Genomic DNA, 27,637 nt, shown 5'->3' with positions numbered 1-27,637 from the left:
AATTCCAAAACTATGGTACACAATGAAAGCAGTCCTAAGAGGGAAGTTCATAGCACTACAGGCCTACATAAAAAAACAAAAACAAAAACAAAACAAAAAACAAACCACAAAAAATAACAAGAAAAATTTCTAGTAAACTATATAACCCTACAACTTAAAGAAATATATAGGTAGGAGGGGGGTAAGGGGGACACAAGAAAAGCCCAGAGTAAATAAAAGGAAGGAAATAATAAAGATCAGAGTGGAAATAAATTACACAGAGACTAAAAAAAGCAACACAAAAGATCAATGAAACCACTGATAAGATAAACAGGATTTATAAAAAGATAAACAAGACTGATGAACATTTAGCTAGACTCATCAAGAAACAAAGAGAGAGGATCCAAATAAATAAGATCAGAAACAAAAGAGGTGAAGTAACAACAGACACCACAGAAATACAAAGGGTGGTAAGAAAATACTATGAACAACTATATGCCAACAAGCTGGACAATGTGGATGAAATGGACAAATTCCTAGAAAAATACAATCTCCCGAAACTGAATCAGGAAGAATCAGAAAACCAGAATAGGCCAATAACAACATATGAAATAGGAGCAGTAATCGAAAAACTCCCAGCAACCAAAAACCCTGGTCCAGATGGCTTCATAGGGGAGTTTTACCAAACACTCACAGAAGAACGAACACTTATACTCTTCAAACTATTCCAAACAATCCAAGAGGAAGGAACAATTTCAAACTCTTTATGAGGCCAGCATTATCCTAATTCCAAAACCAGATAAAGGCACTACAAAGAAAGAGAAGTACAGGCCAATACCCCTGATGATCATAGATGCTAAAATCCTCAACAAAATATTAGCAAATCAGATCCAGCAATATATTAAAAAGATCATACACCATGACCAAGTGAAATTTATTCTGGAGATGCAAGGCTGGTACAATATCACAAATTAATAAACATAAACAGATTGAAACAAAAATTCACATAAACAGATTGAAACAAAAATCACAATATCATATCAATAGATGCATAAAAAGCATTTGACAAAACACAACACCCATTTTTGATAAAAATTCTCAGCAAAGTGGGAATAGAGGAATCATGCTTCAACATAATCAAGGCCATATATGACAAACCTACAGCCAACATCAATCATACTCAATGAGCAAAAACTAAAACCATTTCCCCTAAGAACAGGAACAAGACAGGGCTGTCTGCTTTCAACACTCTTATTCAACATTAGAGGCCCGGTGCACAAAATTTGTGCACTAGGGTGGGGAGCTCCCTCAGCCCGGCCTGTGCTGTCTCACAGTCCAGGACCCCTTGGGGGATGTCCGCCTGCTGGCTTAGGCCCACTCCCCCGGGGATCAGGCCTAAGCCAGCAGTCAGACATCCTTCTCACAGTCTGGGACCACTCGCTCCTTACCGCCCGCCTGCAGTGGAGGCGTGAGAGGCTCCCGCCACTGCCGTTGTGCTCGCCAGCCATGAGCCCGGCTACTGGCTGAGAGGCACTTCTCTTGTGGGAGTGCACTGACCACCAGGGGGCAGCTCCTGCTTGAGTGTGCATCATAGCGACCGGTTGTTCTGCTGTATGGTCGATTTGCATCTTGGCCTTCTATTATATAGGAGAGTACTAGAAGTGCTAGCCACAGTGATCAGACAAGAAGAAATAAAAGGCATCCAAATTGGAAAGGAGGACTTAATACTGTCATTATTCACAGCTGACATGATATTGAACATAGAAAAACCTAAAGCCTTTGCCAAAAAACTACTAGATTTTGTAAATGAATTCAGCAATATAGCTGGATACAAAATTAACACTCAGAAATAGATGGCATTTTTATACACCGATAATGAAATATCAGGAAGAGAAACTAAAAAAGCAATCTCATTTACCATTGCAACAAAAAAAATTAAGATACTTAAGAATAAACTTAACCAATGTAGTAAAAGACCTGTACTTGGCAAACTACAGAATGTTGAAAAAAGGGATAGAAGAAGATATAAACAAGTTGAAGAATATACCATGTTCATGGATCAGTAGAATTCATATCATTAAAATGTCCCCATACCACTCAAAGCAGTCTACAAATTTAATGCAATCCCTATTAAAATACCAACAGCATATTTCACAGATCTAGAACAAATACTCCAAAAATTTATATGGAACCAAAAAAGACCCTGAATAGCCACAGCCATCTTGAGAAAAAAAAACAAAGTTGGAGGGATCACAATACTGGATATAAAACTATACTACAAAGCCACTGTAATAAAAACACTCTGGTACTGGCACAAAAACAGGCATTCAGAGCAAAGGAAGAGAACAGAGAACCCAAAAATCAACGCAAGGCATATGCTCAATTAACATTTGATAAAAGACGCAAGAGCATACAGTGGAGTAAAGACAATCTCTTTAATAAATTGTATTGAGATATTTGGACAGGTACATGGAAAAAAATGATAGAACTTACACCATACACAAAAATAAACTCAAAATGGGTAAAAGACTTAAATTTAAGCCTTGAATTCAGGAAGAAAACGTAGGCAGCAAAATATAAGACATCTCACATAGCATAATTTTCACTGATACAATGCCGAGGTCAAGAGAAACCAAGGAAAAAATAAACAAATGGGACGACATCAAACTAAAAAGTTTCTTCACAGCAAAAGAAACCATCACAAAATGAAAAAGGAACCCGCTGTATGGGAGAACATAGTTGTCAATGATACATCTGAAGGGGTTAATTTACAAAATATATAAAGTACTCATACAACTCAACAAAAGGAAGACAATTCAATTAAAAAATGGGCAGAGGACCTAAATAGACACTTCTCTAAAGAGGACACACCAATCGCCAAGAGACATGAAAAAATGCTCAACATAGCTAATCATCAGAGAGATACAAATTAAAATTACAATGAGGTACCACTTCACACCTGCCAGAATGGCTACCACCAATAAATCAACAAACAGCAAGTGCTGACGAGGATCCACCTAATGGAGAAAAAGGAACCCTAATACACTGCTGGTGGGAATGCAGATCGGTACAATCACTATGGAAAACAGGGTGGCATTTCCTAAAAAAATTAAAAATGGAACTGCCTATGCCCAGTAGGGGGGCGTGCAGGAGGCAGCCGATCGATGATTCTCTCTCATCATTGATGTTTCTATATCTCTCTCTCTCTTCCTTCCTCTCTGAAATCAATAAAAATATATTTTAAAAAATGGAACTGCCATTTTACCCAATGATCCCACTTTTAGGAATATACCCTAAGAAGCCTGAAACACCAATCAAAAAGAAAATATGTACCCCAATGTTCATAGGAGCATTGTTTACAACTAGAGGCCTGGTGCACGGATTCATGCACATTGAAGTTAATTAGAAGGTGGCCGGTGGGGTGGGATTGGGCGAGACAGGCTGGACATGCCCTGGAGCCAACCTCCCTCAGTCCCTCCCTGGCTGGCCACACCTGGGCTGGCACCGGAGCTCGAAGGGCGTCTGCAGAGTGAGTGAGATCCCTCTGGCAGGTGGGGGTCCCTCGGCCTGGCCTGCGGGGATCAGGCCGAAACTGGCAGTCTGACATCCCCCAAGGAGTCCCGGTGTGCAAGAGGACACTCTGCAAAGTTGCTGTGGATCGGCAGCTCCTGCGTTGAACATCTGGCCCCTGGTGGTCAGTGTGCATCATACCTACTGGCCAGTTGCTTAGCCTTTTATATACATAGACTAGAGGCCAGGTGCACAAAATTCGTGCATGGGGGGCAGGGGGGTATCCCTCAGCCCAGCCTGCACCCTCTCCAATCTGGGACCCCTCAAGGGATGTCCGACTGCCCGTTTAGGCCCGATCCCACTGGGACATGCCTCTCACAATCCAGCACTGCTGGCTCCCAACTGCTCGCCTGCCTGCCTTCCTGATTGCCCCTAACTGCTTCTGCCTGCCAGCCTGATCACACCCTAACCACTCCCCTGCCAGCCTGATTGATGCCTAACTGCTCCCCTGCCAGCCTGTTTGCCCCTAACTTCCCTCCCCTGCAGGCCTGGTCACCCCTAACTGCCCTCTCCTGCAGGCCTGGTCCCCCCCAACTGCTCTCCCCTGCAGGCCTGGGTCCCCCTCAACTGCCCTTCCCTGCAGGCCCGGTTGCCCCCAACTTCCCTCCTCTGCCGGCCTGGTCACCCCTAACTGCCCTCCCCTGCAGGCTTGATCGCCCCCAACTGCCCTCCCTTACAGATTTGGTCCCTCCCAACTACCCTCCCCTGCTGGCCTGATCGCCCACAACTACCCTCCCTTGCAGGCCTGGTCCCTCCCAACTGTCCTCCCCTGCTGGCCATCTTGTGGTGGCCATCTTGTGTCCACATGGGGGCAGTCATCTTTGACCACATGGGGGCAGCCATCTTGTGTGTTGGAGTGATGGTCAATTTGCATATTATTCTTTTATTAGATAGGATTAGATAGGATAGAGGTCTGGTGCATGTGTGGGAGCCAGCTGGTTTGCCCAGAAGGGTGTCCCAGATCAGGGTGGGGGTTCCCTTGGGGCGTGGGGTGGCCTGGGCGAGGAGCCTGTAGTGGTTTGCAGGCCGGCCACGCCCCCCAGTGACCCAAGCGGAGGCCCTGGTATCTGGGGTTTATTTATCTTCTATAATTGAAACTTAGTAGCCTTGAGTGGAGCCAAGCCTCCTGCTTGCTCCGTGGCCGCAGCCATTTTTGTTGGGATTTATTTATCTTCTATAATTGAAACTTTGTAGCCTGGAGTGGAGGCCTGGGCGGGCCAGGGCAGGCGGAAAACTTGGCTTTCACCATCTCCGGGGGCAACTCAAGCCTCCTGCTCTCTCCAGCTCTGTGGCTGCCGTCATTTTTGTTGGCATTTATTTATCTTCTATCATTGAAACTTTGTAGCATTGAGTGGAGGCCTGGGCCGGCAAGGGCAGGCGGAAAGCTTGGCTTCCTCCATTGCCGGGAAAACCCAAGCCTCCCTCCTGCTCTCTGTGGCCTCAGCCATCTTGGTTGGGTTTATTTGCATATTCGCTCCTGATTGGCTTGTGGGCATGGCTTGTGGGTGTAGCGGAGGTACGGTCTTTTTCATATTAGTCTTTTATTAGATAGGATAGTTAAGATCTGGAAACAGCCCTAGTGCCCATCAGTCGATGAGTGGATAAAAAAGAATGTTACGCAGATGTAAAAAAGAAGGATCTCTTATCCTTTGAGACAACATTGAAGGTCTGGAGAGTATTATGCTAAGTGAAATAAACCAGTCAGAGAAAGACAAATATTACATGTTCTCATTTATATGTGAAATCTAATGAACAAAATTAACTGACAAACAAAATAGATCTGGAAGACTTGGAAGCATACAACAGACTGATGATTTTCAGAAGAAAGGTGTGGGCGGGGGTGGTGGAGGGTGGGAAGAGATTATTTAAAGATGTTATATGCATAACTCATTGACAAAGACAATAGTGTGGTGAAGGCCATGGGAGGGGGAGGGAGCCGAGTCAAAGGGGGAGAAAAAAAGGACATTATCTGTAATACTTTCAATAATAAAGATAATTTTTTAAAAATCCCACACTCCTCACAAAGACCCTAAGAGTTGGGTCCTGATATTATCTCTCTTTCACCTGGTCTTTCTAACAGCAGAGCCTGTTCTCACTCTTCCTTTTTAGTTTTACTGAGATATAAGTGATGTCCAATAAACTGCACATATTTAAAGTGTGCCACTTGACAAGTTCTGACAAATGCATACATGTGAAATCACTGCCACAATCAAGAAAGTGAACCTATTCATCACCCCAGAGTTTTCTGTGACCCTGTCATTCCTTGCCAGCCCCTAAACAATCAGATCTGTCACTCTCGATTAGTTTGCTTTATCTAGAATTTTATATGAATGATTCATACATTCATTTTTGAGAAACTGGATTCTTTCCTTCAGAATTGTTGCATGAATTGTCTACATTATTGTGGATATCAATAGTTCATTCCCTTTTAGTTAGTAATGTTCCATGGTGTAGATGTATCATTTGTTTATGTATTCATCTGTTGATGGGCATTTAGATTTTTCCAGTTTTTTGCTATTACAAATAAAGCTGCTATGAACATTTAGACACATGTCTTTATATGGACACATGCCTTCATTTCCCTGTGGAAAAGGGAAGTGGGAAATAGCTGGATCACATGGTATGCATATGTTTAACTTAAGAAACTACCAAACTGTTTTTCAAAGCGGTTGTACCGGTTTACATTCTAACCAGATCCAGTTACTCCACATCCTTATAAACACTTGGCATTGTCAGTATTTTTTAATTTTTATCATTCTAATTGGTGTGTAGTAGTATTTCATTGAGCTTTTAATTTGTATTTACCTACTGACTAAGGATGTTGAGGTTTTCTTCCATATACTTTTTTCTATCCATGTATTTTCTTAAATCTCTATTCAAATGTTTTGCACATTTTTATTGGGTTCTCTGTTTTCTTAATTATTGAATTTTGAGAGTTTTTATATATTCTAGATAAAAATCACTTGCAAATATTGCTTCCTATTTGTGGCTGGCCTTTTCATTGTCTTAACAACATCTATCAAAAAACAAAATTATTTAATTTTGGTGAAGACCAAATTACCCTTTTACATATTTTGCTTTTGGTAACATATCCAAGAATCTTTGCCTAACTCAGGCCACAAACATTTTTTCACCGTTTTTTTTCTAGAAATGTTCTGTCTTTAGGTTTTACATTTAGATCTATCACCCATTTTGAGTTAATTTTTATGTATGCTGCAACATATGGACTGAAGTTCTTTTGTTTTACATATGGGTATTTACTTGTTCCAGTAAATGGAAAAGACTCCTTTCTCCAATGAACTGCCTTCTCACTTTTATAAAAAATCAATTGTTTGGGTATATTTCTGGACACTCTATTTTGCTGTAATCCACATATGCATCTTGATACCAATGTGATACTTTCTTGACTACTACAGCTCTATAATAAATCTTAAGATCAGTTGTGTTAGTTCTCCAACTCCATTCTTTTTCAAAGTTGCTCTGACTATTCTAGGTTCTTTGTACTTTCGTATGAATTTTAGAATCAGTTTATCAGTTTCTACAAAACATCCTGCTGATATTTTCATCTGACTTGCACTGGACCTGTAAATCATTTTGGAGAATATGGAGGTGTTAACAATATTAAATTTTCTGACCCAAAAACATGGTAGTTTTCTCCACTTACTTAAGCCTCCATCATTTTCTCTCAACAGGATTTTATAGTTTTCAGTATATAGGTCTTGGGTTGGTTTTGTCAGATTTATCTTTTAAGTATTTCATGTTTTGATGAGACTGCAGTAGTTTTTTAATTTTAGTTTCTGTTTGTTGCTAATACCTTGTATCCAGCAACACTGCTAAAATTACCAGCTCGCATAGCTTTTTATAGATTCCATCAAATTTTCTGTATCAATGATCATCTTCTCTAATAAAATGGTAATATGCAAATTAACCATCACTCCGCTACATAAGCCACACCCACCAGCCAAGCCACACCCACCAGCCAATCAGGGCGAGTATGCAAATTAACCCAAACCAAGATGGCTACAGCCACAGAGAGCAAGGTTTCCCAGGTAACAGAGCAAGCCAAGCTTTCCATAGCCGTTGCAGGCCTAAGCCTCCACTCAAGCTACAAAGTTTCAATTATAGAAGGTAAACAAATTCAAACAAATGGCGGCAGAATGGAGCTTGAGAGAGCAGGCCAGGGTTGCCGGCGGCAACAGGGGAAGCAAAGCTTTCCACACACCCTGGCTGGGCCCACCCGCTTAAGGCTACAAAGTTTCAATTGTAGAAGGTGAATTAACTGCCACAGAAATGGATGCCGCCCCACCCCGGAGGGAGCAGCAGGCTTGGCTCCGCTCCAGGCTACAAAGTTTCAATTGTAGAAGGAAAATAAATCCCAGATACCAGGGCCTCTGCTTGGGTTGCCAGGGGGCGTGGCCAGCCTGCAAACCACCACAGGCCCCTCGCTCAGGCCGCCCCACGCCCCAAGGGAACCCCACCCTGATCCAGGACACCCTTCAGGGCAAACCAGCTGGCCCCCACCCGTGCACCAGGCCTCTATCCTATCTAATAAAAGTAATATACAGATTGATCATCACTGCAACACACAATATAGCTGCCCCCATGTGGTCAAAGATCCTGCCCCCATGTGGACACAAGATGGCCACCACAAGATGGCCAGCAGGGGAGGGCAGTTGGGAGGCACCCAGCCTGCAAGGGAGGGCAGTTGAGAGGGACCAGGCTTGCAAGGGAGGGCAGTTGGAGGTGATCAACCCTGCAGGAGAGGGCAGTTAGAGGTGACCAGGCTGGCAGAGGAGGGCAGTTGGAGGTGATCAACCCTGCAGGAGAGGGCAGTTAGGGTGACCAGGCTGGCAGAGGAGGGAAGTTGGGGGCAAACAGGCTGGCAGGGGAGCAGTTAAGCATCAACCAGGCTGGCAGCTGAGTGGTTAGGGGGTGATCAGGCTGGCAGGCAGAAGCGGTTAGGGGCAATCAGGAAGGCAGGCAGGCAAGCAGTTGGGAGCCAGCAGTCCTGGATTGTGAGAGGGATGTCCGACTGCCCTCCAGGAGTCCCAGATTGGAGAGGGTACAGGCTGGGTTGAGGGACAACCCCCCGCCGTGCACGAATTTCGTGCACCGGGCTTCTAGTATTGTCTATGAATAAAGATAGCTTTTCTTTCCAATTGGATTATTGCCTTTTATTTCTTTTTCTTACCTTTCTGCACTGGGTGGTATGAATTGCAATAATTAAGACAATTATCATAAAAAGACTCAAATATATTAATTATAATGGTTAGAATAGTGTAATGACCTACTGATGATGGCATAATATTTTTATGAATGATCAAATATACCACAACTGAAAGAAGAAAATCAAAGTTGGTACTAATTTCCTACTCTCAATAATTCCCTACTGAAAATATACCTGTAAAGTTGAGAGGGTTGCTACAGAAATGGACATGTTTATTTTGTCAACTTGAACAACTTTTTTTTTGCGTGTAATTTACTGGTTCTATTTTATTTATTTTCTTTTTACTCTTGGACCCCTTTCACCAATTACTCCCATCCCCCATCCCATGCCTCTGGCAACCACCAATCTCTTCTCTGTATTTATGAGCTTCAGTTTTGTTTGGTTTTTAAGATTTATACATATAAGAGATCATACAGTATTTGTCTGACTTACTTCACTTAGCATAATGCCCTCAAGGTCCATCCATGTTATCACAAAAGCCAAGATTTCATTCTATTTAATGGCTGAATAATATTCAGTCATCATACACACACACCACAACTTCTTTATCCATTCATCCACAGATGGACACTTAGGTTGTTTCCATATCTTAGATATTGTAAATAAAGCTGCAATGAACACAGGTGCAGATATCCTTTTGAGTTAGGTTTTTTCGTTTGTTTGTTTTTCTTTTGTATAAATACCCAGAAAGGGGATTGCTGGATCACATGGTAGTTCTATTTTGAATTTTTGAACTTCCAGACCATTTTCCACAGTGGCTACACCAATTTATACTCTCACCAACAGGGCACAAGGGCACCCTTTTCTCCATATACTTGCCAGCACAAGTTATTTCTTGTCTTTTTATATTTCTTGTATCTATACTTATAATAGGGTGATATGCAAATTCGTCAGGATGCCGTCACATAACAACCAATCAGCAGGAGGGTGGTACATGGAGCTATATCGGCAAAGAGCTACAGGAGTGCGGGGCAGCAAGCTACAGTGGCAAAGAGCTACAGGAGGGCGGGGCAGGGGTGGAGAGCTACAGGAGGGCGGGGCAGGGGTGGAGAGCTACAGGAGGGCGGGGCAGGGGCGGAGAGCTACAGGAGGGTGGGGCAGCGAGCTACCTGCAGTGGAGAGCTACAGGAGGGCGGGGCAGGGGTGGAGAGCTACAGGAGGGCAGGGCAGGGGCGGAGAGCTACAGGAGGGCGGGGTCAGGGGTGGAGAGCTACAGGAGGGCGGGGCAGGGGTGGAGAGCTACAGGAGGGCGGGGCAGGGGTGGAGAGCTACAGGAGGGTGGGGCAGGGGTGGAGAGCTACAGGAGGGCGGGGCAGCGAGCTACCTGCAGTGGAGAGCTACGAGTGGCGGTGGGCCAGGCGGCCAGCTGAGGCAAGCAGCAGCGAGCTACTCGCACACAGATTCGTGCGCAGGGCCACTAGTTGTTTATAATAGTTGTTCTAACCAGTGTGAGGTGACATCTCATTGTGGGTTTGATTTGCATTCCCCTGGTTAATGACGTTGAGCATCTTTTCATGTAAATGTTGGCCATCTGTGTGTCTTTGGAAAAATGTCTCCAAAGATCTTTTGCCCAATATTAAATTGGATTGTTGGGGGTTTTTTGCTATTGAGATGTGTATGTATTTTGGATATTAGTCCCTTATCAGATATATGACTTGCAAACACTTTCCCCATTCAGGACGCTGTCTTTCCATTTTGTTGGTTCCCTTTGCTGTGCAGAATCTTAGTGTGATGCAGTCTCACTTATTTACTGTTGCTTTTGCTTCTGGTGTGAGAGTCAATATATCATTACCAAGACCAATGCCAAGGAGATGACTGCCTGTTTTCTTCTGGGAGTTTTATGGTTTTTGATCTTACTTCAAGTCTTTTAATCCATTTTAGTTCCTTTTTGTGTATTGTGTAAGACAGTGGTCAAGTTTCAGTCTTCTGCATGTGGCTGTCCAGTTTTCTCAGCACCATTTATTGAAAAGCCTGTCCTTTCCCAATTGCAATGTCTCAGCTCCTTTGTCATAATAACTGACTACATATGTGTGGGTTTATTTATGGGCTGTCTGTTCTGTTCCACTGACCTATGTGTCTGTTTTTACACCAATACCAGGAACAACTTTTCTGAAGTACTAGACACCTAGCTATATACTACCTAACAAATCAGATATACAACAACGTGTGGTGTCAGCCTCGAGCATTTTCTTCCACCTAACTGATGAGAATGGTTGCTTGAAAAGCGTATTTATTAAATTGACTGAACGAAGAGTGCAGCTATAAAATAGATATTTTTAAAATTAAAAACAGCATTCTAAAGATAGTCTTGCCATTAAGTGTAATACTTGGTATTTCTTTAGTAAATGTGTATATTTGTGCTTCCATAGCAAACATTTTCTCCAGAGGTCTATAAGCACTGGAGACAGCACGAGAAACGAGACATGGAGCAGCCTCCGTCTACATTTAAGGTGGCAGAATATGCACTTTACCGGGCAAATTAATGCCAGTTATAACAACATTACTTACTTTGCGAACCTTTCAGAAAAGAAATACAAAACACAAACTGGATCTTTGATGATGACTAACGGTCATCTTCAGTTCACCTAGTGGTATCTTTCAGGGTTCCAAAGAGCAGAACTTTCCTCCAAACAGACTTAACCTACTACTACTAATGCTGAGTTTATAAGCAATGATAAAGACTGAAAAACAAGATGTGAATTACATGTCATGCAAGAGGAAACAATCCAAGATACTATGTAATTCACAAACTCAACACTTACTGAGTACCTACTAGGTGTCAGACACTATAGAGTCCAGGGAAAAAACCACAGTCCCTACGTCTACTATCTGATGGGGCACAGAGGGAGCAGAGGAGGGTACAGCAGAGAGAAGGGAGATGATGGAGAAGGCTTCACAGAGGTGCCTGCTATAATCAAGGAGAAAAACAAATTGGTTGCCAGGGGGGAAAAGTACTTCATTGAAACAGACTCAGATGGCCGAAGACAAAGTTCAAAAACAGAAATTCTATAGATAAGCTTAATTTTCCACTATCACCTGCCAGAATAACTTAGTCTAAGAACATTAAAAAAAATCATTTTATATTTGAAAAGGATACTAATAAATATCTTAAAAACAAAACCCAAAAAACTCTCTACAACAATATGGTTTAGAATCAAGTGAGAAACTTCAGTGGCAAACACAGAGCTTGATAAAAATGACGACTATAACAGTAACCACAATAAGCACTTACATAGAACTAAACACTTTATATACATTGACTCATGCATTTCTAACCACCATCTTCTGAGGTCTGTGCCATTTTATACTCATTTTACAGACAGGAAGTTGAGGCTTAGAGAAGTTAAACCATAGTGAAGAGCAGAACTGGGGTCTGAATGAGATAGCTTATAAAAACATTTAGACTTGAATCTGTAAGTTATAGTCTTGATTGCAAATAAAATGGCATTTATGAGACACTTTACTTACACACACAGACCATAATTTTCACATGAATATTACTAAAATATTCGAGTGGGTGAACAAATTATGTCAATGCCCAAAACAACTTGCTTTAAATAGTATGAGTTTACTTGTGTTGCTGTTTTTCTCTTGGAATTGTCCAAGTACAGAAACTCTGGAAAATACATTGAGACCAAGCTAAAAAGATGAATGTTATGTACAAATTATTCATTTGGGAACAACTTTAAATTCACTGAACACCACCACCAATAACAAGATAAAAAGTACTATATACGAATTCTGTATTTTGAAGTCACACATTTGCCCACATACGTGGAAGGTCCAGAGGATTGTGATCAACAAAAAATGGCTTGGAAGACAAGAAAGGTTACTCACTGGAATTGTAAATATTGTTTATGACTTCAAATAATTTAAGACTAGATTGGAAATGGAATAAAAAATATAGCATAGGCAACGGTATCAGTGATTACTATTGACAATATTAGTTACCACTTGCTGAGTAGCACATGCCAGGCACTATGCTAAAGAATTTACATTTCTCATTTAATTGCTGAAAGTGTGTACCATTACCCACAAACACAGGTGTGGGCAGGTGCTAAGAAGTGTTAAGTAACTGCCTGAGGTTACAGACAGTAAGTAGGGGAGCTGGAGCTGGTGTTCGGTTTCCCCCAAAGCCATGGGCCTTGTAGACAGAATGGTATACATGCCACATTCTAAGATTCCTCACGACCATACCCAGCTCCCCCGCAGTGCAGCTCCATTATAATGCAGGTTAGTAAACAGAATATTTTGATGTCAATAAAAGTTGTTTAAATAAGGTGGGTTTGTATTGGAGGGTTTTTAAAGGCCTATCTGAACACCAGAGATTTTTAAATTGCCATAATTTCTCAACCTAAGTATTTCCATTGCCAAAGAGGTCTAGTGACCATTCGTGTAGAGGCAGATAAATGACCAGGGGACTTGGAGGTGAGGCATGGAGAGTGTGTCCATCTGTGAAGAATCATATGATGGAAGTTAGCACCAAAAAAAGTAAGAATTAAAAAAACAGGTGGCCATATTTGCTTATTTATCCCAATTCAATGCCCTGTTCCCTTTTTCTTTTCAACTAAAAAATAAAATTTTGGGTGAGCCCATGAGCGTGTGCTTATATCTCATTTTAATGAGAAATGTCAAGTGCAGTAATGAGGCTGGCAGTTGGTTCTTAATTTTGCTTCTGTGTTGTTTTTTGTTTATTTGATTTTTTCTCTCTTGACTGGGAATGTCAACTACTAAGTGACAACAGTCAAGGATGACCCTGGCTGAGCTGCAAGCCCCATCCCTGAGAGACCCTGCTCCGTGCTCACCTGTCCACAGTGCTGCCTGGTGTCTGGTTCATAGCTTAATTCCTACGGTTTTTCTTAAGTTTCCTTAGCATAGGTTGACTGGAAAATATTCCTAAGAGCTCATAAATACAGAAAATTTCATTTCAAAATAAGTTTAAACTTATGCAAAAATAGTACAGTCCCATGGACCTTTCACACAGCTGCCCCTAATGTTGACATCTTATATAACCACTAGAGGCCCGATGCATGCAATTCGTGCAAGAAGCTCAGCCCTCACAGCCCTGGCTTCGTCCGGAAGGTCGTTTGGCTGTCCAGTCTAATTAGCATATTATGCTTTTGTTATTATAGACAGTACTGTACAGTTATCAAAATAGGAGATTAAAGTGGGTACTGTTCTAAGCTACAGACCTCAGATGAATTTCACCACACCACTGTTTTAAGCCTTTAAGGTATGAAATTTTGAAACACCAGCCTGTTTTTTTCAATTAAGGATATTCCTATTATCCATGAGGATACTGTGAGACCAAATCCTGACGACTCCGTGGTCTTACCACAAAAACAACCAGGGCATTCTAATTTCTGCACTCACTGCTCAGGCCTATCAGAGGGAGAACGGCAGGATGCAATTAGGCTGCCCTGACTCCCAGGTAACAGCTGTTAGCCCAGCATTCACTCAGAGGACGGAGAGCACACCCCAGGCACAATGCCACGAAACAGCCAGGAGCCCGAGGCTGGGTTGGGTGTTTTCTATTAAAGTACAGCATAAAGAAAAGGCTCCGTCTTCATTTTAAAACACCCACTCAAATGTGGATTATTATCTTATCTTCGAATAACTTTAAAAATACGTGTTTGGGCGTTAGTGCAGGAAAACTTAAATTTAGGACTTCTTCACCTGCTGTATTCAGAAGTAGTTATGTATTCCCATCTTCAAGACGATGAATCTTACCAATGCTTTTCATGGGACAAGGAGAGGTACAGGTACAGAATCATCTACTCAATTCCAAATGCATGACATCAGATGATACTTTAGTTAAGACAACAGAAGAGAATGCCCTGTGGAGGTCTCCCTGCTGTCGCCTACCACAGAACCTCATAGCACGCTGCAGACAGCAGGCAATGCCATGCGCACACACCCCACACACCGGGGCCCTGTCTTGTGGCTGCTGCACAGACTTTAAAAGGCAAAGCAACATCTGCCTAAAGCTTTATCTTCAATTCAGTGGACGCTCTCTCGGTAAAGTGCTCATATACTAATATATTTTAAAAAGAGATTTCTGAAGCAAAGTTTTAAGCTGAAAAGAATATAAAATATAATTGGGAACCACAATTAAACTGTCATTTGTGCCATACAGTGGCTCTAGCAATATAATCAAGTGCTGAAAGGCTAAAATCGATTCTACTATTGAAATCATTTCCATAATTAAAATAGGATATACCTAACTGATAACTACAGATCATTTAAAATACACAGGCTTATTTTGGTTATAATGGCAACTGGATTGAAACTATTCTGAGATATAAATATAGAAAATTTCATTTCAACTGCAAGTTACATAACAGCAACTTTGTGTGGGTTGATTTGTACCTCTTTTTTTGTTGTTGTTAAACTGCATGTTGGTTTAATACTTGCCTTCTAAGTAAGTAAGGTGGAAATGATAATGAGAATTTATAAGAAAGTCTTAATGAATGACTGCTGGTAATTAAAGGAAATGTCATTTATTATTCTTGAGAAAAAGCAAGATGAGCTCAAATGCTGAGTCTGCTCAGTAATATTTAGGTTTTATAGTTAGAAAGCAGTATTTTGGGGGACGTGTGGCCAGGTTTTACAGGAGGGGTATTTATTCTGATTAGGGATTCTCTGAGTTTCCTGGATCTATGGTTTGATGTATTATTAGTTTGGGTTAGGGACAAAAGGTCCCATTCATGTTAACAATATAAATATTTCACAGAGTAATAGTTACAATGAAATAGATTATTGTAATTGATATTCATGATGTTGGTTGTGAATCAACAACAAAAAGGTGTAATTACTTTTAATACTTCTGCCTGCAAAGGCATACCTAGCTTGCTAAGTTTAAGTACGTAACAATCTTCTTAAGAGTTTTAACAAAAAATGGTTAAAATGAAAGAACTGAGGGACTTACACTGACAACCCCATTTATCTAGATACACCGACAAGCCTCTATCCTCAACGGCACTGAAACATAAATAGTGAGCCCCTTGTTCTCGCTGACCTTCACAAGCTCTCTCGTCCTGACTCCAAGACAGACCCTCCTCCCCCAGGCCTTGCAGCGTCTCCTACACGAAGAGGGCAGCCCAGCCTCGGTGCCCACCTGAACCCTGCAATGCACGGGTGCTGATAATTTCACCCCGTGTGAACAAGGAGGGAAGACAGGGCCTGGCCAAACGTCATGATCCCCAGCGTTCGCTCTTGGCTCCACAGAGTGGCAAATGGGCTCCCTCAAGGACTCCGCTCAGGGGACAGCAGGGCCCTGGTGAGCTGTGCCGAGATGCCAGGTTGCATTCGGCTGGGCTGCAGCGAGTGAGGGCTGTGATCACGGTGCTGTCTGCCAAGACAGTGAGCCAGAGCCGCACCAACGCTGTCACGCCGCATACTTAAACAAAACATGTTAAACAAACACCAAAATGCTCATGAATAACCAGCAAGCAAGTCTAAAGGACAAGTAAAAATAAAGCTAAATCCTCTTCCCCATTTTTCAAAGGAGGTTACATAATATGAATAAAAAAATGAGTCCCTTGAAATAAAATACCGGCAGGATTTTAAATCGACAAAGGAACTGGGAATCAATATAGGCTTTCAAGGTGCTTTTCAATATACACTTATGCTTCATAATCGAATTAAACTTAGGTGCCCGGCTCCCTCTTCTGTCACACTTTGTTTCACCAAAAAGTCAGTATGACTCATCTCGGGAATCCTCTGATTGATCACATTTATCTCATTTAGACACAAACTTGCATAAGTGGGAAAGAAATGCTTAAAAGAAAGAAGACAAAGACAAAAACGTGCTTTTCACTGCTTTTTGACAGGGACCCTAACCCACTGCCCTCCAAGCGGGGGCATCCTTCAGCTGAAAGTAACAGAACCTGCAAGGAACGGATGGGCGTCCTGGCTGGCTGCACCCCGAGGCTCCACACAGGTGTGAATGCGGAGCTGGAGAGGAAGCAGCACAGAAGCCACCCGCTCTCCATGCGTCCCCTCAGGCCTTGGCTCTCATGATGCTCCTTCGTCTTCACCACCTGTCTTTATCACCACCTGTCTTTTCCTTTTTTAATCAGCAAAACTATCAAATGCAAGCATACTCTCAACATTTTGCTTACTGATTGAGTCTGACCTAAAAGGAGGAATTTCATATCCTTCCAGTTCTCACATTTCTTATATGGATCTCTCTCTTTCAACAGCCTTGGAAACAGGAAAATTTTACCTATTACTTTTATAAATTGAATGAAAGGATACTGTGGGACTCTAATTCCTTTTCCTTTTGCATGAAGTGTCCCATATTTTCCAGGATGCAAATTAAGAAGTCAAATGTTCTTGTAGTTTTTGAATTGTTAAAAGATGCCAGCTTCATTATGTGATTTTGCTAAAACCTTAAGCGGCATCTGAGACTCTGACTCACTGGCGATCTGGACACATAATAAATACTTTTCTCCTATTTTCAATTGTTTTCAACAAGTTATATTTCATTTAGGGCACAGCTTAGTGAGGTGGAAATCACACACACATTTTTGCTCATTTCCTTCTCAATCTTCCATACACCTTTACAGGGACCTGTGCCCTGACCGAACTTGTCCGAGCAGACACCAGATTCTCTCAGCCTCCTGATGTGTGTGTGTCTCCGGAGACTGAGCACCCAGCAACTTCTAAGCTGGCACTATATTATCTTGTTCATATTAGTAAAGGTTGGGAGAATTTTGTTGTGGATGGGATGGTGAGTGACATTTTAACAATTAATAAAATAGGAATCAACAATAAACAAGCTATTTACTCTTCAACTTGAAAACATAGCTTTTATAAGGTATTGGCCTTTAAAAATATTTGTAAAATGTAAATGAAAAATCTAATTATTTTATGCACTGTACTATAATTGAAATGATAACCCACCAGTCCCTGGTTTCTATTACAAAACTATGATTTTTATCTTAGGAAATCATCAGCACAGTATTAGGCTTACATGACCAAACTGGTTTTATTTTCATTTTGCTTCAAAGTTGCATCTGAGCTTGAAGCCTGCATTTCTACTAGTCTCTGCTTTGCAAACTTGTAACACCTCGTGGCTAGAAGAAAAACTATTTAGACCTAACAGCATCCTTATCAACCCTTTCCACTGTACTGTCCACTGATTTTGAATACCTAGCCTAGACAACAGAAAAAAATGACATTCTACAAGAAATTTTATATCCATTCAAAATATGCTTATTGTTTATGTAAAGCTCGGTAAGAGTAAACCTCTATATTATAGTTTTAAATATACTTCTAAAAGAAACTAATTAGAAATAAAACAGTGTCTACACTTACCCAACTTTGCATTGAACTTGAAAAAGAATGTAACCTTCAAACAATGAGTAAGTAGTTATAAACCCTGCTGTGTAGAAGAAAGACGTAAGGAATGTAAACATAAATATAAACATTCAGAAGACAAAGCTCCTTCCTCCAATAAGCAAAGACCCCTGAGGAATTAAACAAAACACGTGGAAGAAAGTGGTCTGGCTCCACTCACGCCATAAACTCTCCGCTGCCCGTGGCAGGTCAGGAGAGCCGGCTCGCGCAGCGAACACTCCAGTCCCTGCCCACGTGCCGCAGGTCAATGTTCAACCACTGAGCCACACCAGCCGGGCTACGTGGATTTTTATAATATACAGTTGATCCTCTGTACCCCTGGATTTCCCATTCATGGATTCAACCAACCACAGATCAAAAACAGTATTTGCAATCGATGTACACGAAGGGTCAACTTAAGTTATATGCAGATATTCAACTCTCCGGGGCCGGTGCCTCTGACCCCATGCTGTTCACAGGTTAGCTGTACAGTGCTTCGCCCAGTGCCTGGCATATACTAGTAACATCTACTCAAGACACGGCTGATTTTTTAAAGTAAGTATTCAGGTGATGATACATGCATAACTAAGCTTTTATTAAAATGCTAGGCATTGTGATTATTGAGGAGGGAAGGTCCTACTCTGAAGAGGGGTGGACAGAAAATGCCTTCTGAGGTGATCTGATCTAAGGTCTGGGTAACAACAAAGAGCAGGACATGAGAAAATCTGGGGAAAGAGCTGGAACGAAAGCTCGTTGAGGGGAGGGAGTTTTGCAAGTCCTCTTCATCACTGTATCTCTGGACCCTAGAACACGCCTGGCCCATAGAAGGCACTCCGTGTTGAAATGCAGCAGGAATTAATAAAGTGTATTTCTGGCAGAGGGCACAAGTGCAAAGGCCCTGGGGTAAGTACCAGTCTGGCGTGCTCGAAAAGAACAGAGGAGAGGCCCACAGGGCGTAGTGCAGTGAGTGGACACACATGGCTAGAGTGTGGCAGGTGCGTGGCCTGGGACAGTCAGTGAGGCAGGAGGGGCCCGAGGACAGAGGACCCTGTCAGTCATAGTTTAAATTCGATTTTACTCGTCTTTCACAGAGATGGCACTGAAGGGTTTTAGCAGAGAGTGGCATGACCTGGCTTATTTCCTTTAAAGATCACTGCGGCTGCTGTGAAGAGATGTTTTAGGGAAGCAGGAACGGAATCAGGCGGCCATCCGAGAGGCGATGTACAGACGCGTGGATCCGAGCGGGGGACGTACTGAGGGCTGGGTGGTGAGGGAGAGGAGAACTGAGCAGCACTGCTCGGTTTCTACGTGGGCACGCACAGCTATCTGTGCTGTTCACTGACAGGGGCGCTGGAAGGAGCAGGGTGCGGAGGAGAACCAGCGCCAGGAGCTCTGGTTGCCTCGGCATCTGGGGGAGGATGGCTGCTAGGAAGCTGGTCAAGGCAGGCTGTAACTCCGAGGAGGGGTCCGCAGCTAGTCCCCTGCAGGAGGTGGCGTCCAAAGTCCAGGGACGAGATCAAATAAGAAGCGACGTATGGGTCTTTATCTGCTTGTTGGGCTGCCAGAAAGGTACAAACTCAACATAAATCGAAGCGGACATTATCTTCTCGGAAGTTCTGGATACGATCATCTCCTCTGACGGCCCCTCCTCTTTGTGGCATCTAGCATTCTGTCACCTGCAATATTTCTGTAAGTATACGTGCTATAAAAACATCGGAGAAATGGGGAGCCTGGCGATGGCGTGTCTCTGGGTGCGAGCCCCTGGCAGACAAGAAGCTCCCAGGGCATCGCTGTGCCTCAGCCCCGCACCGTGGATGGAACAGCGTCCGCTCAGAGCAGGCAGCACGTGGGTATGGACGGCGTGTGTCGCTCATGTGTTAATGCAAGGAGTGGAAGCCCTGTTCGAATACGCTAAGGCTTCGTTCTAAGGTGTTTTAAACAAATTTAGTGCCTGGTTAAATACCAATCAGCAGTACAGACCAATGCTGGTAGTAAGGGTAAGTCTTCAGATCCTGCATTCAAAGACTTCAAGAGGCAGGAAAAAGAACTGCAGAGGCTTTAAAGATGCATGATGTTTGGACCCGCGGAAGCGGATTCAGAAAGGAGGTGGCAGTGAGGCCCAGGAAAATGACTGCAGAGCAATGCACAGGGGAGGGAGTTGGGGGTGGGGGGAGGCAGGGAGAAGTGTGGACATCCTTGAGGGCAGCATCTTCATGGCTTAGAGTTCTAGAAAGTTATACATTTCAGAGAACTTCAAAGATGTTCAAGAAAGTGACCCAAATTCAATGTGTAGAATGGATGAGAAGGCAGAGCAACTGCTAACTTAGTCCAGGCACAAGGTAATGAGAATCTGATAAAAAGGAGGCCACAGGTTCCAAAAAGTCTGAGTCGACCTAACTTGGTGAGTGATACGTGGAGAAAGACAAAGAAGAGACTCAGATTTTAAGTTGGGGCCTGAGACCAAGCAGTCAGTATGACTGGAGGAGGGAAGGTCCTACTCTGAAGAGGGGTGGACAGAAAATGCCTTCTGAGGTGATCTGATCTAAGGTCTGGGTAACAATAAAGAGCAGGACATGAGAAAATCTGGGGAAAGAGCTGGAATGAAAGCTCGTTGAGGGGAGAGCAGCAGAAAGGACTGGAGAGGAAAGGCGGGGCCTTGGGTTCCATGCCGAGTAGTCTAAGCTGAAGGTGGCCTTCCACCTCCCGCCGCTACTCCTTACCGCACACCGTGCACGCAGCCGCTCAAGTCCTGGCCCAGAACAACGTGTCTGGGCGCTATTTCACATAAACATAACAGAGAAACCCTTCATATAATACAATCTCTCCATGGTTGCAAAAGCAAACTGAAATGGCTAAAATCATAAACCAAAATAAAACAAGTGCCAAAGTTGTCTACTTCTAAAAAGCACTATGATTTCACATTTGGATGTTTTGTAAAAAAAAATTATTATATGAAAATATGCTCAACATTATTTAGCTATGAAAGAATTGCAAATTAAACCACAATGAGATACCGGTACACAACTACTGGGATGGCTAAATGTTTTAAAGACTCGAATAAGAAGCGGTGGCATGGGCGCAGAGCAACTGGAATACACATGCATTGTTGCAGAATGGCACAGCCACTGCCAAACAGTTCCCAGTTTCCTACAAAACAAAGCTTACACTTTCCCTGTGACCCAGCAGCCCTACTCTTGGCACTTACCCAAGAGAAACGAAAACATATGTCCATACAGATACCTACATGCAAATATTTATTGCATCTTTATTTATAATCATCAAAAACAGGAAAACTCAAGTGTGCATAAACTAGTGAACAGATAAACCAACTACTACATCCACACCACAGAGCACTACTTAGAAACAGACTGCTGGTACAGGCAAAACATGAATGAATTTCAACAGCTTCATTACATGGAAGAAGCCAGGCACAAAATGCAAAGTAGTGTGTAGTTCTCTTTATATGGTACTCTGGAAAAGGGAAAACTACAAATATTCTATACATATTTTGGTTATGGTGGCAGTAATAAACATTTATCAAAACTCAGAAAAATGTGGCTCAGTGATTGAGTGCCGACCCATGATCCAGGAGCTTACAGTTCAATTCCCAATTCGTCAGGGCACATGCCCAGGTTGAGAGCTTGATCCCCAGTAAGGGGCGTGCAGGAGGCAGCCCATCAATGTTTCTCTCTCATCGATGTTTTCATCTCTCTATTACTCTCCCTTCCTCTCTCTCTCTCAAAAAAAAAAAATCAATAAAAACATATTGAAAAAAATGTATAAAGGTTGAATCTTGCTATCTGAAAATTATTCTTCAATAAACTCAACTTAAAAAGCAACTACAGCATCTTAACATTTGCTCAAAGAAAACTGTTAAAGCTCAACATTGTTATCTATGATTACTCTGAAAAATTCTAGATATTTCTTAACTAACAAGAATACTACAAATGTCCTTAATACTGAAAAGAAATAAATCCCATGCTTCCCCTCTTTGGGCATCAAAGCATTCCTATGCAGAGACAGGGAATAGGAAGTTAGAGTGCAGCGAGGGGTGAATGCCAGTTATTGAGACACTAATGAAGCGAGTCTTGTTTCTGGACAGCTGCTGGCTCCATTGTTCCTTTGTCACACGCAAAAAAGGGGAGCTGTATGCTCACGGAATGCGGCCTTCTCCTGGGAGCGCTGCTACATCGTGCCCGGAAACCCCGCCTGAGAGGCCCACTTTCACCAAACACCAGAGAAAAGGGTAAAAACCAAACCAAACACAACCAGTAGAGACCCCAAAACCTGTATTAGGTAATCTGTACTACTCCTTAAAATCAGAACTACTTCTAAATACGTAATATTCCAGGGTTTATTTCTCATGATTAATGCTTTGTCTCATTTTATTGTCCTCACATTCTGAACTCCACAGAATAGTTTTAAAGTCCAGATAAGTCTGCTGTTCTTCAGGGGAGGCGGCAGGAGCACACCATGGTGACTGGCTCCCTCAGCCATGGGATAATGCCTTTACTTTCTGTGTTACCTAAGGCCTGCCTAGACACTTCGCCACTTTACAGCTTGGTCATTATCAACCATTTTCACTTGAACAAGGGCTTTTAAAGTCTTCTGATCATTATCCACAGTGAGAAATACATGGTACCGTGCAGCCAGGACAGAGATGTGTGTGCATGCGCGCACCACACCGAAGTCTTACAAAGCAGGACTCACCCTTACCCCATTGGACGTTCTCTGTTAATAACGTCCCTCTTGTCACAGTCTTTAAAAGGCTGGCAGACACCCACACAGTTCATAGCATGACCCACAATTTTTAAAATCACCGCATCAGACGATGAAAAACACGTCTCTGCGTATTTGAAAACAGGTTTTTAAAAATTTCTGTTTTTAAACAAACGAGTGACCTTCCCTGAGGCTAACTCACAACTCAGCAGACTGCTCCTTCTCGGGGGGGGGGGGGGGGGGGGGGGTGGTTCTTAGGCCTATTGGGTGACAGCAGAGGGAAGGTGACAGTCCGGGCGGCACGCCCCCTGCTGCCCACCCTCAGATGTGGGGGTGAGGGGGCTGGCCTAACAGTCAGGGCCTTGCTTCTTCCCTTTTCGTTTTCCCTCATCGTCATTCCTTAACTTCTACACACACACACACACAGGGAAGTGAAATAAAAGTCTATGGGTAGAGAAGACATACAAAAGAAAGTAAAGCCGTTTCCCTTAACACCTGAGGATTCAGTTACGCCGTTATGATGATCTCTCAGTACCACAGACACTGAACAAGTTTAAAAGACTGAATTGGCATGTAAACCACACGTAAAAAATATTTTCAACTCTTAAAAATGTTGAGCCCTAGCCAGTTTGGCTCAGTGGATAGAGTGTCGGCCTGCAGACTAAAGGGTCCTGGGATCAATTCCGGTCAGGGCACATGCCCAGGTTGTGGGCTTGATCCCCAGTGGGGGGTGTGCACAAGGCAGCCAATCAATAATTCTCTCTCATGATTGATGTTTCCATCTCTCTCTCCCTCTCCCTTCCTCTCTGAAATCAATAAAAATATATTTTAATTTTTTTTGAGTTTTTAAATTACTAGTCAATATTATATTCTACTATTACAAACTGAAACAATTGGGTATTTATGATAATTAGAAAGCTATTTTATATGAAGATTGGAAAACTTACTTTTAAGGATTCCCACAAGGGAAACTGGACCAATGAGAAGGGAATCTGAAAAGAGAAAAAAAGAATCAAAGAAATTAGGCAGGAAGCTCAGACTTTGCCTAGCATGACTATACAACCCCATGATTATTACGGAGAACATTATTTCATCTTAACTATGTATATAATAAAGCTAACATTAAACAAATGCATACATTACAACATACAATATACAGGTTTAGAAAGCAAGTGAACTGTAACTGCCTTTAGCGTTCCACTAACTTTCTGAGCCCATGTGAGTCAGATGCTGCTGTGGTGCCCTTTGCAAGAGGAAGGGAAGCACAATATGAAGAAGCGCTGGCTACTAAAATGACAAAATGAGTATTTCTCATCACAAGTAATAAAGGCTTTAAAGACTTGGCACACTTCTGCTTAAGAGCTAGAGCTGTCTGTTCCTTAGCAGACCAAGTGTTAGGATTAAAAGAGAGGAAGGGATGGGGGGCAGTGGGAAGAGAGCTAGAGAGGGAGAAAGAGCTGGGCGTGGGGAGGCAGCAGAGAGGGAAAGTCCAAAAAATGTGGAAGAAAAGAAGGGGAAGGGGAGAAGTAAGAAAGGGGAGAGGGGCAGAGAGAGGAGAAAGGGAAAAGGAAGAGGAAGAAGGAGGAGAGACGTTGGAGAGAGAAGAGTGGGGGAGGACAGAGGGTGGAGAGAGGAGGGGAGAGAGAAGGAAAGGAGAGGGAGACCAGAGGGAGATGAGTGAGGAAAGGCAGGTGGAGGGGAGGGGAGAGGGAAGAGGAGACAGAGCCACTGGAGGAGTAAGCTGAGGCACGGGGTCAGAGGAGCGGAGCGTGGACTGGGAGGCTGCACCCCTCAAGGAAGGAGCAGCCTGTCGATGTGGGAGGAGTGGAGGGCTCCTGGATGCCCGATGTGCACACAAGAGCAGCAAGAAGAGTGATCTGCAGAACGACGCATGAGCGGTGGGCATAACCACCACACGTACCTAACAGGTATTGACAATTGGTTGTGTAACAAGAATTACCAGGCACTTTTCATGTGTCAAGCACTGTGCTAATAAGCACTTCATAGGTTTTATTTCACTGAATCCTCACAACCCTGTAAGACAGGTATTATTACCAACCTCGCCTTATAGATGAGGAAACGGAAGTCCAGAGAAGCTGTGTAACTCGCCTAAATCCAGGCTAGAATGAAGAAGCCAGACAATCTGACTCCAGAGCCCTGTCTACTACTCTACCTAAAAACATCTAAGTGCATTTATCTGCACAAAGTACATTCACCCTCAGTATAATCTATTTGCTTTAAATTAAACGTTCCAAAATTCTAAAAATAGAACCCACCTCCATATATCCTCTCTAATAAAATGGTAATATGCAAATTAACCATCACTCCGCTACATAAGCCACACCCACCAGCCAATCAGGGCGAGTATGCAAATTAACCCCAATCCAAGATGGCTACAGCCACAGTGAGCAAGGTTTCCCAGGTAACAGAGCAAGCCAAGCTTTCCATAGCCGTTGCAGGCCTAAGCCTCCACTCAAGCTACAAAGTTTCAATTATAGAAGGTAAACAAATTCAAACAAATGGCGGCAGAATGGAGCTTGAGAGAGCAGGCCAGGGTTGCCTGCGGCAACAGGGGAAGCAAAGCTTTCCGCACACCCTGGCTGGGCTCACCCGCTTAAGGCTACAAAGATTCAATTGTAGAAGGTGAATTAACTGCCACAGAGATGGCTGCCGCCCCGGAGGGAGCAACAGGCTTGGCTCCGCTCCAGGCTACAAAGTTTCAATTGTAGAAGGAAAATAAATTCCAGATACCAGGGCCTCCCCTTGGGTTGCCAGGGGGCGTGGCTGGCCTGCAAACCACCACAGGCCCCTCGCTCAGGCCGCTCCACGCCCCAAGGGAACCCCACCCTGATCTGGGACACCCTTCAGGGCAAACCAGCTGGCCCCCACCCGTGCACCAGGCTTCTATCCTATCTAATAAAAGAGTAATATACAGATTGGTCATCACTGCAACACACAATATAGCTGCCCCCATGTGGTCAAAGATCCTGTCCCCATGTGGACACAAGATGGCCACTACAAAATGGCCAGCAGGAGAGGGCAGTTGGGAGGCACCCGGCCTGCAAGGGAGGGCAGTTGAGAGGGACCAGGCTTGCAAGGGAGGGCAGTTGGAGGTGATCAACCCTGCAGGAGAGGGCAGTTAGGGGTGACCAGGCTGGCAGAGGAGGGAAGTTGGGGGCAAACAGGCTGGCAGGGGAGCAGTTAAGCATCAACCAGGGGGGCAGCGGAGTGGTTAGGGGGTGATCAAGCTGGCAGGCAGAAGCGGTTAGGGGCAATCAGGAAGGCAGGCAGGCAAGCAGTTGGGAGCCAGCAGTCCTGGATTGTGAGAGGGATGTCCGACTGCCCGTTTAGGCCCGATCCCACCAGAATCGGGCCTAAACGGGCAGTCGGACATCCCTCCAGGAGTCCCAGATTGGAGAGGGTACAGGCTGGGCTGAGGGACAACCCCCCACCGTGCACGAATTTTGTGCACTGGGCTTCTAGTCCTAAAATAAAAGTACCAGAATTCCAGTGACCCACCCACCAACCTCTTCAGATCCACTCGCAGACCCATGGGCCTGTGCCAGGGATGCTCAAGCAGACCAGGGCCCATGTCATTATTCTGTATTCAGCTCGCCGGCAAGTGAAGAGTAAATGTGGACTTTGAACATTAACAATATGAGTGTATGTGTGTGAGTATGTGTGTGTATGTGAGTGTGTGAGACCACAGTTTTGAAGGAATTAACGGCCCATGAATTAAGGGCATTAAGTCACTTCTAAAATACTTATTCAGAAATTAAGAGTCTGACATAAGCTCTCTTATTCTGCTGGAACAAATGATGGCCTTGGGCTTGACAGTGGCCACAGAAAGAAAAATCTGTCTTCCATTCAGACAGGAAATGGCAGTGAGAAAAAAAAAATCAATGTCAATAGATTAGTTTAAGCTGATAAACTAGAATCTCAGAGAAGTTTGTCATCTTCACCCACCCCATACAGAGAAGTACTACAAATAGGAGTCCAATTTAGTTTAGTTTTGTCATAAAACCATGAAAGCATCTGACACTGTCCATTCTGAAACTAAAGTACTCCCAATTAAATTAATTATCAAAATCCTAATTTTTTTAAGTACACAATATGTAATAAAATACCAAGAGGACAGCAGGCAGAGGGATTACAGATGATTTTAATGTTCTTTTTTGTACTCTTTCCTCCCACATGTAAATGTATCACATTTTAACAAGAATGTAAATAGTTCACATTTATAAGATGGAAAAGGCCTTATAACTTATCGTTATTGGTCATGCTAACATTCTTCCCTTGATAAAAATAACCCATTAAGTTGGTACTTAATACATAATAGAGGGTAGAGCAAACATAGGTTTACAGTTGTGAGTACACAAAATGCAGTTTAATCTTGTATTATTAATTATTAATCATTGTATATTTTCCATATAACCAACTTTAAACCTACATTTGCCTCACCCCGTATTAGATTTTGAATTCTGTAGATGAACATTTTGCCCATTTTCCTCTGTTCAACACTATTCGTTAAACTGTTCCTTTATTTTAAAGAAGTTATTTAAAAATCACACATTTGAAACAGCCCAACTATTTCTTTGGGCATGTATTTGTAAAAGTGGGCGGATAATACACCCCAACTTTATTCTCTAAAACAAGATTAATTGACAGCCTAAAGTAATTAAATGTCCTATATGTTTAAATAATTACATTTATTTCTGGTTTCTGGTAGTGAAATAATTTCAGGTAACTTATTTAAACATTTACCTATCACCAAGTATTGGACTAGAATCATCCTTGAAG

The 27,637-nt window shown here is 43.0% G+C and overlaps 1 protein-coding gene across 3 annotated transcripts in view; it reads right to left on the bottom strand.

Annotated features, from left to right (window-relative positions):
• The window catches only part of SLC25A26 (solute carrier family 25 member 26), a 146,720-nt gene that overhangs the window by 17,517 nt on the left and 101,566 nt on the right, over window positions 1–27,637 (bottom strand). For all 3 annotated transcript variants that reach the window (XM_079795780.1, XM_079795781.1, XM_079795782.1), the window contains one exon: window positions 23,785–23,829. In XM_079795780.1, coding sequence (XP_079651906.1) covers window positions 23,785–23,829 — 45 coding nt within the window. The remainder of the gene's footprint in view (window positions 1–23,784; window positions 23,830–27,637) is intronic.

This window comes from Cnephaeus nilssonii (assembly GCF_951640355.1).
Source record: "Cnephaeus nilssonii genome assembly, chromosome: 17".
NCBI classification, from domain to species: domain Eukaryota; kingdom Metazoa; phylum Chordata; class Mammalia; order Chiroptera; family Vespertilionidae; genus Cnephaeus; species Cnephaeus nilssonii.
This window is presented reverse-complemented; position numbering and strand designations above follow the sequence as displayed.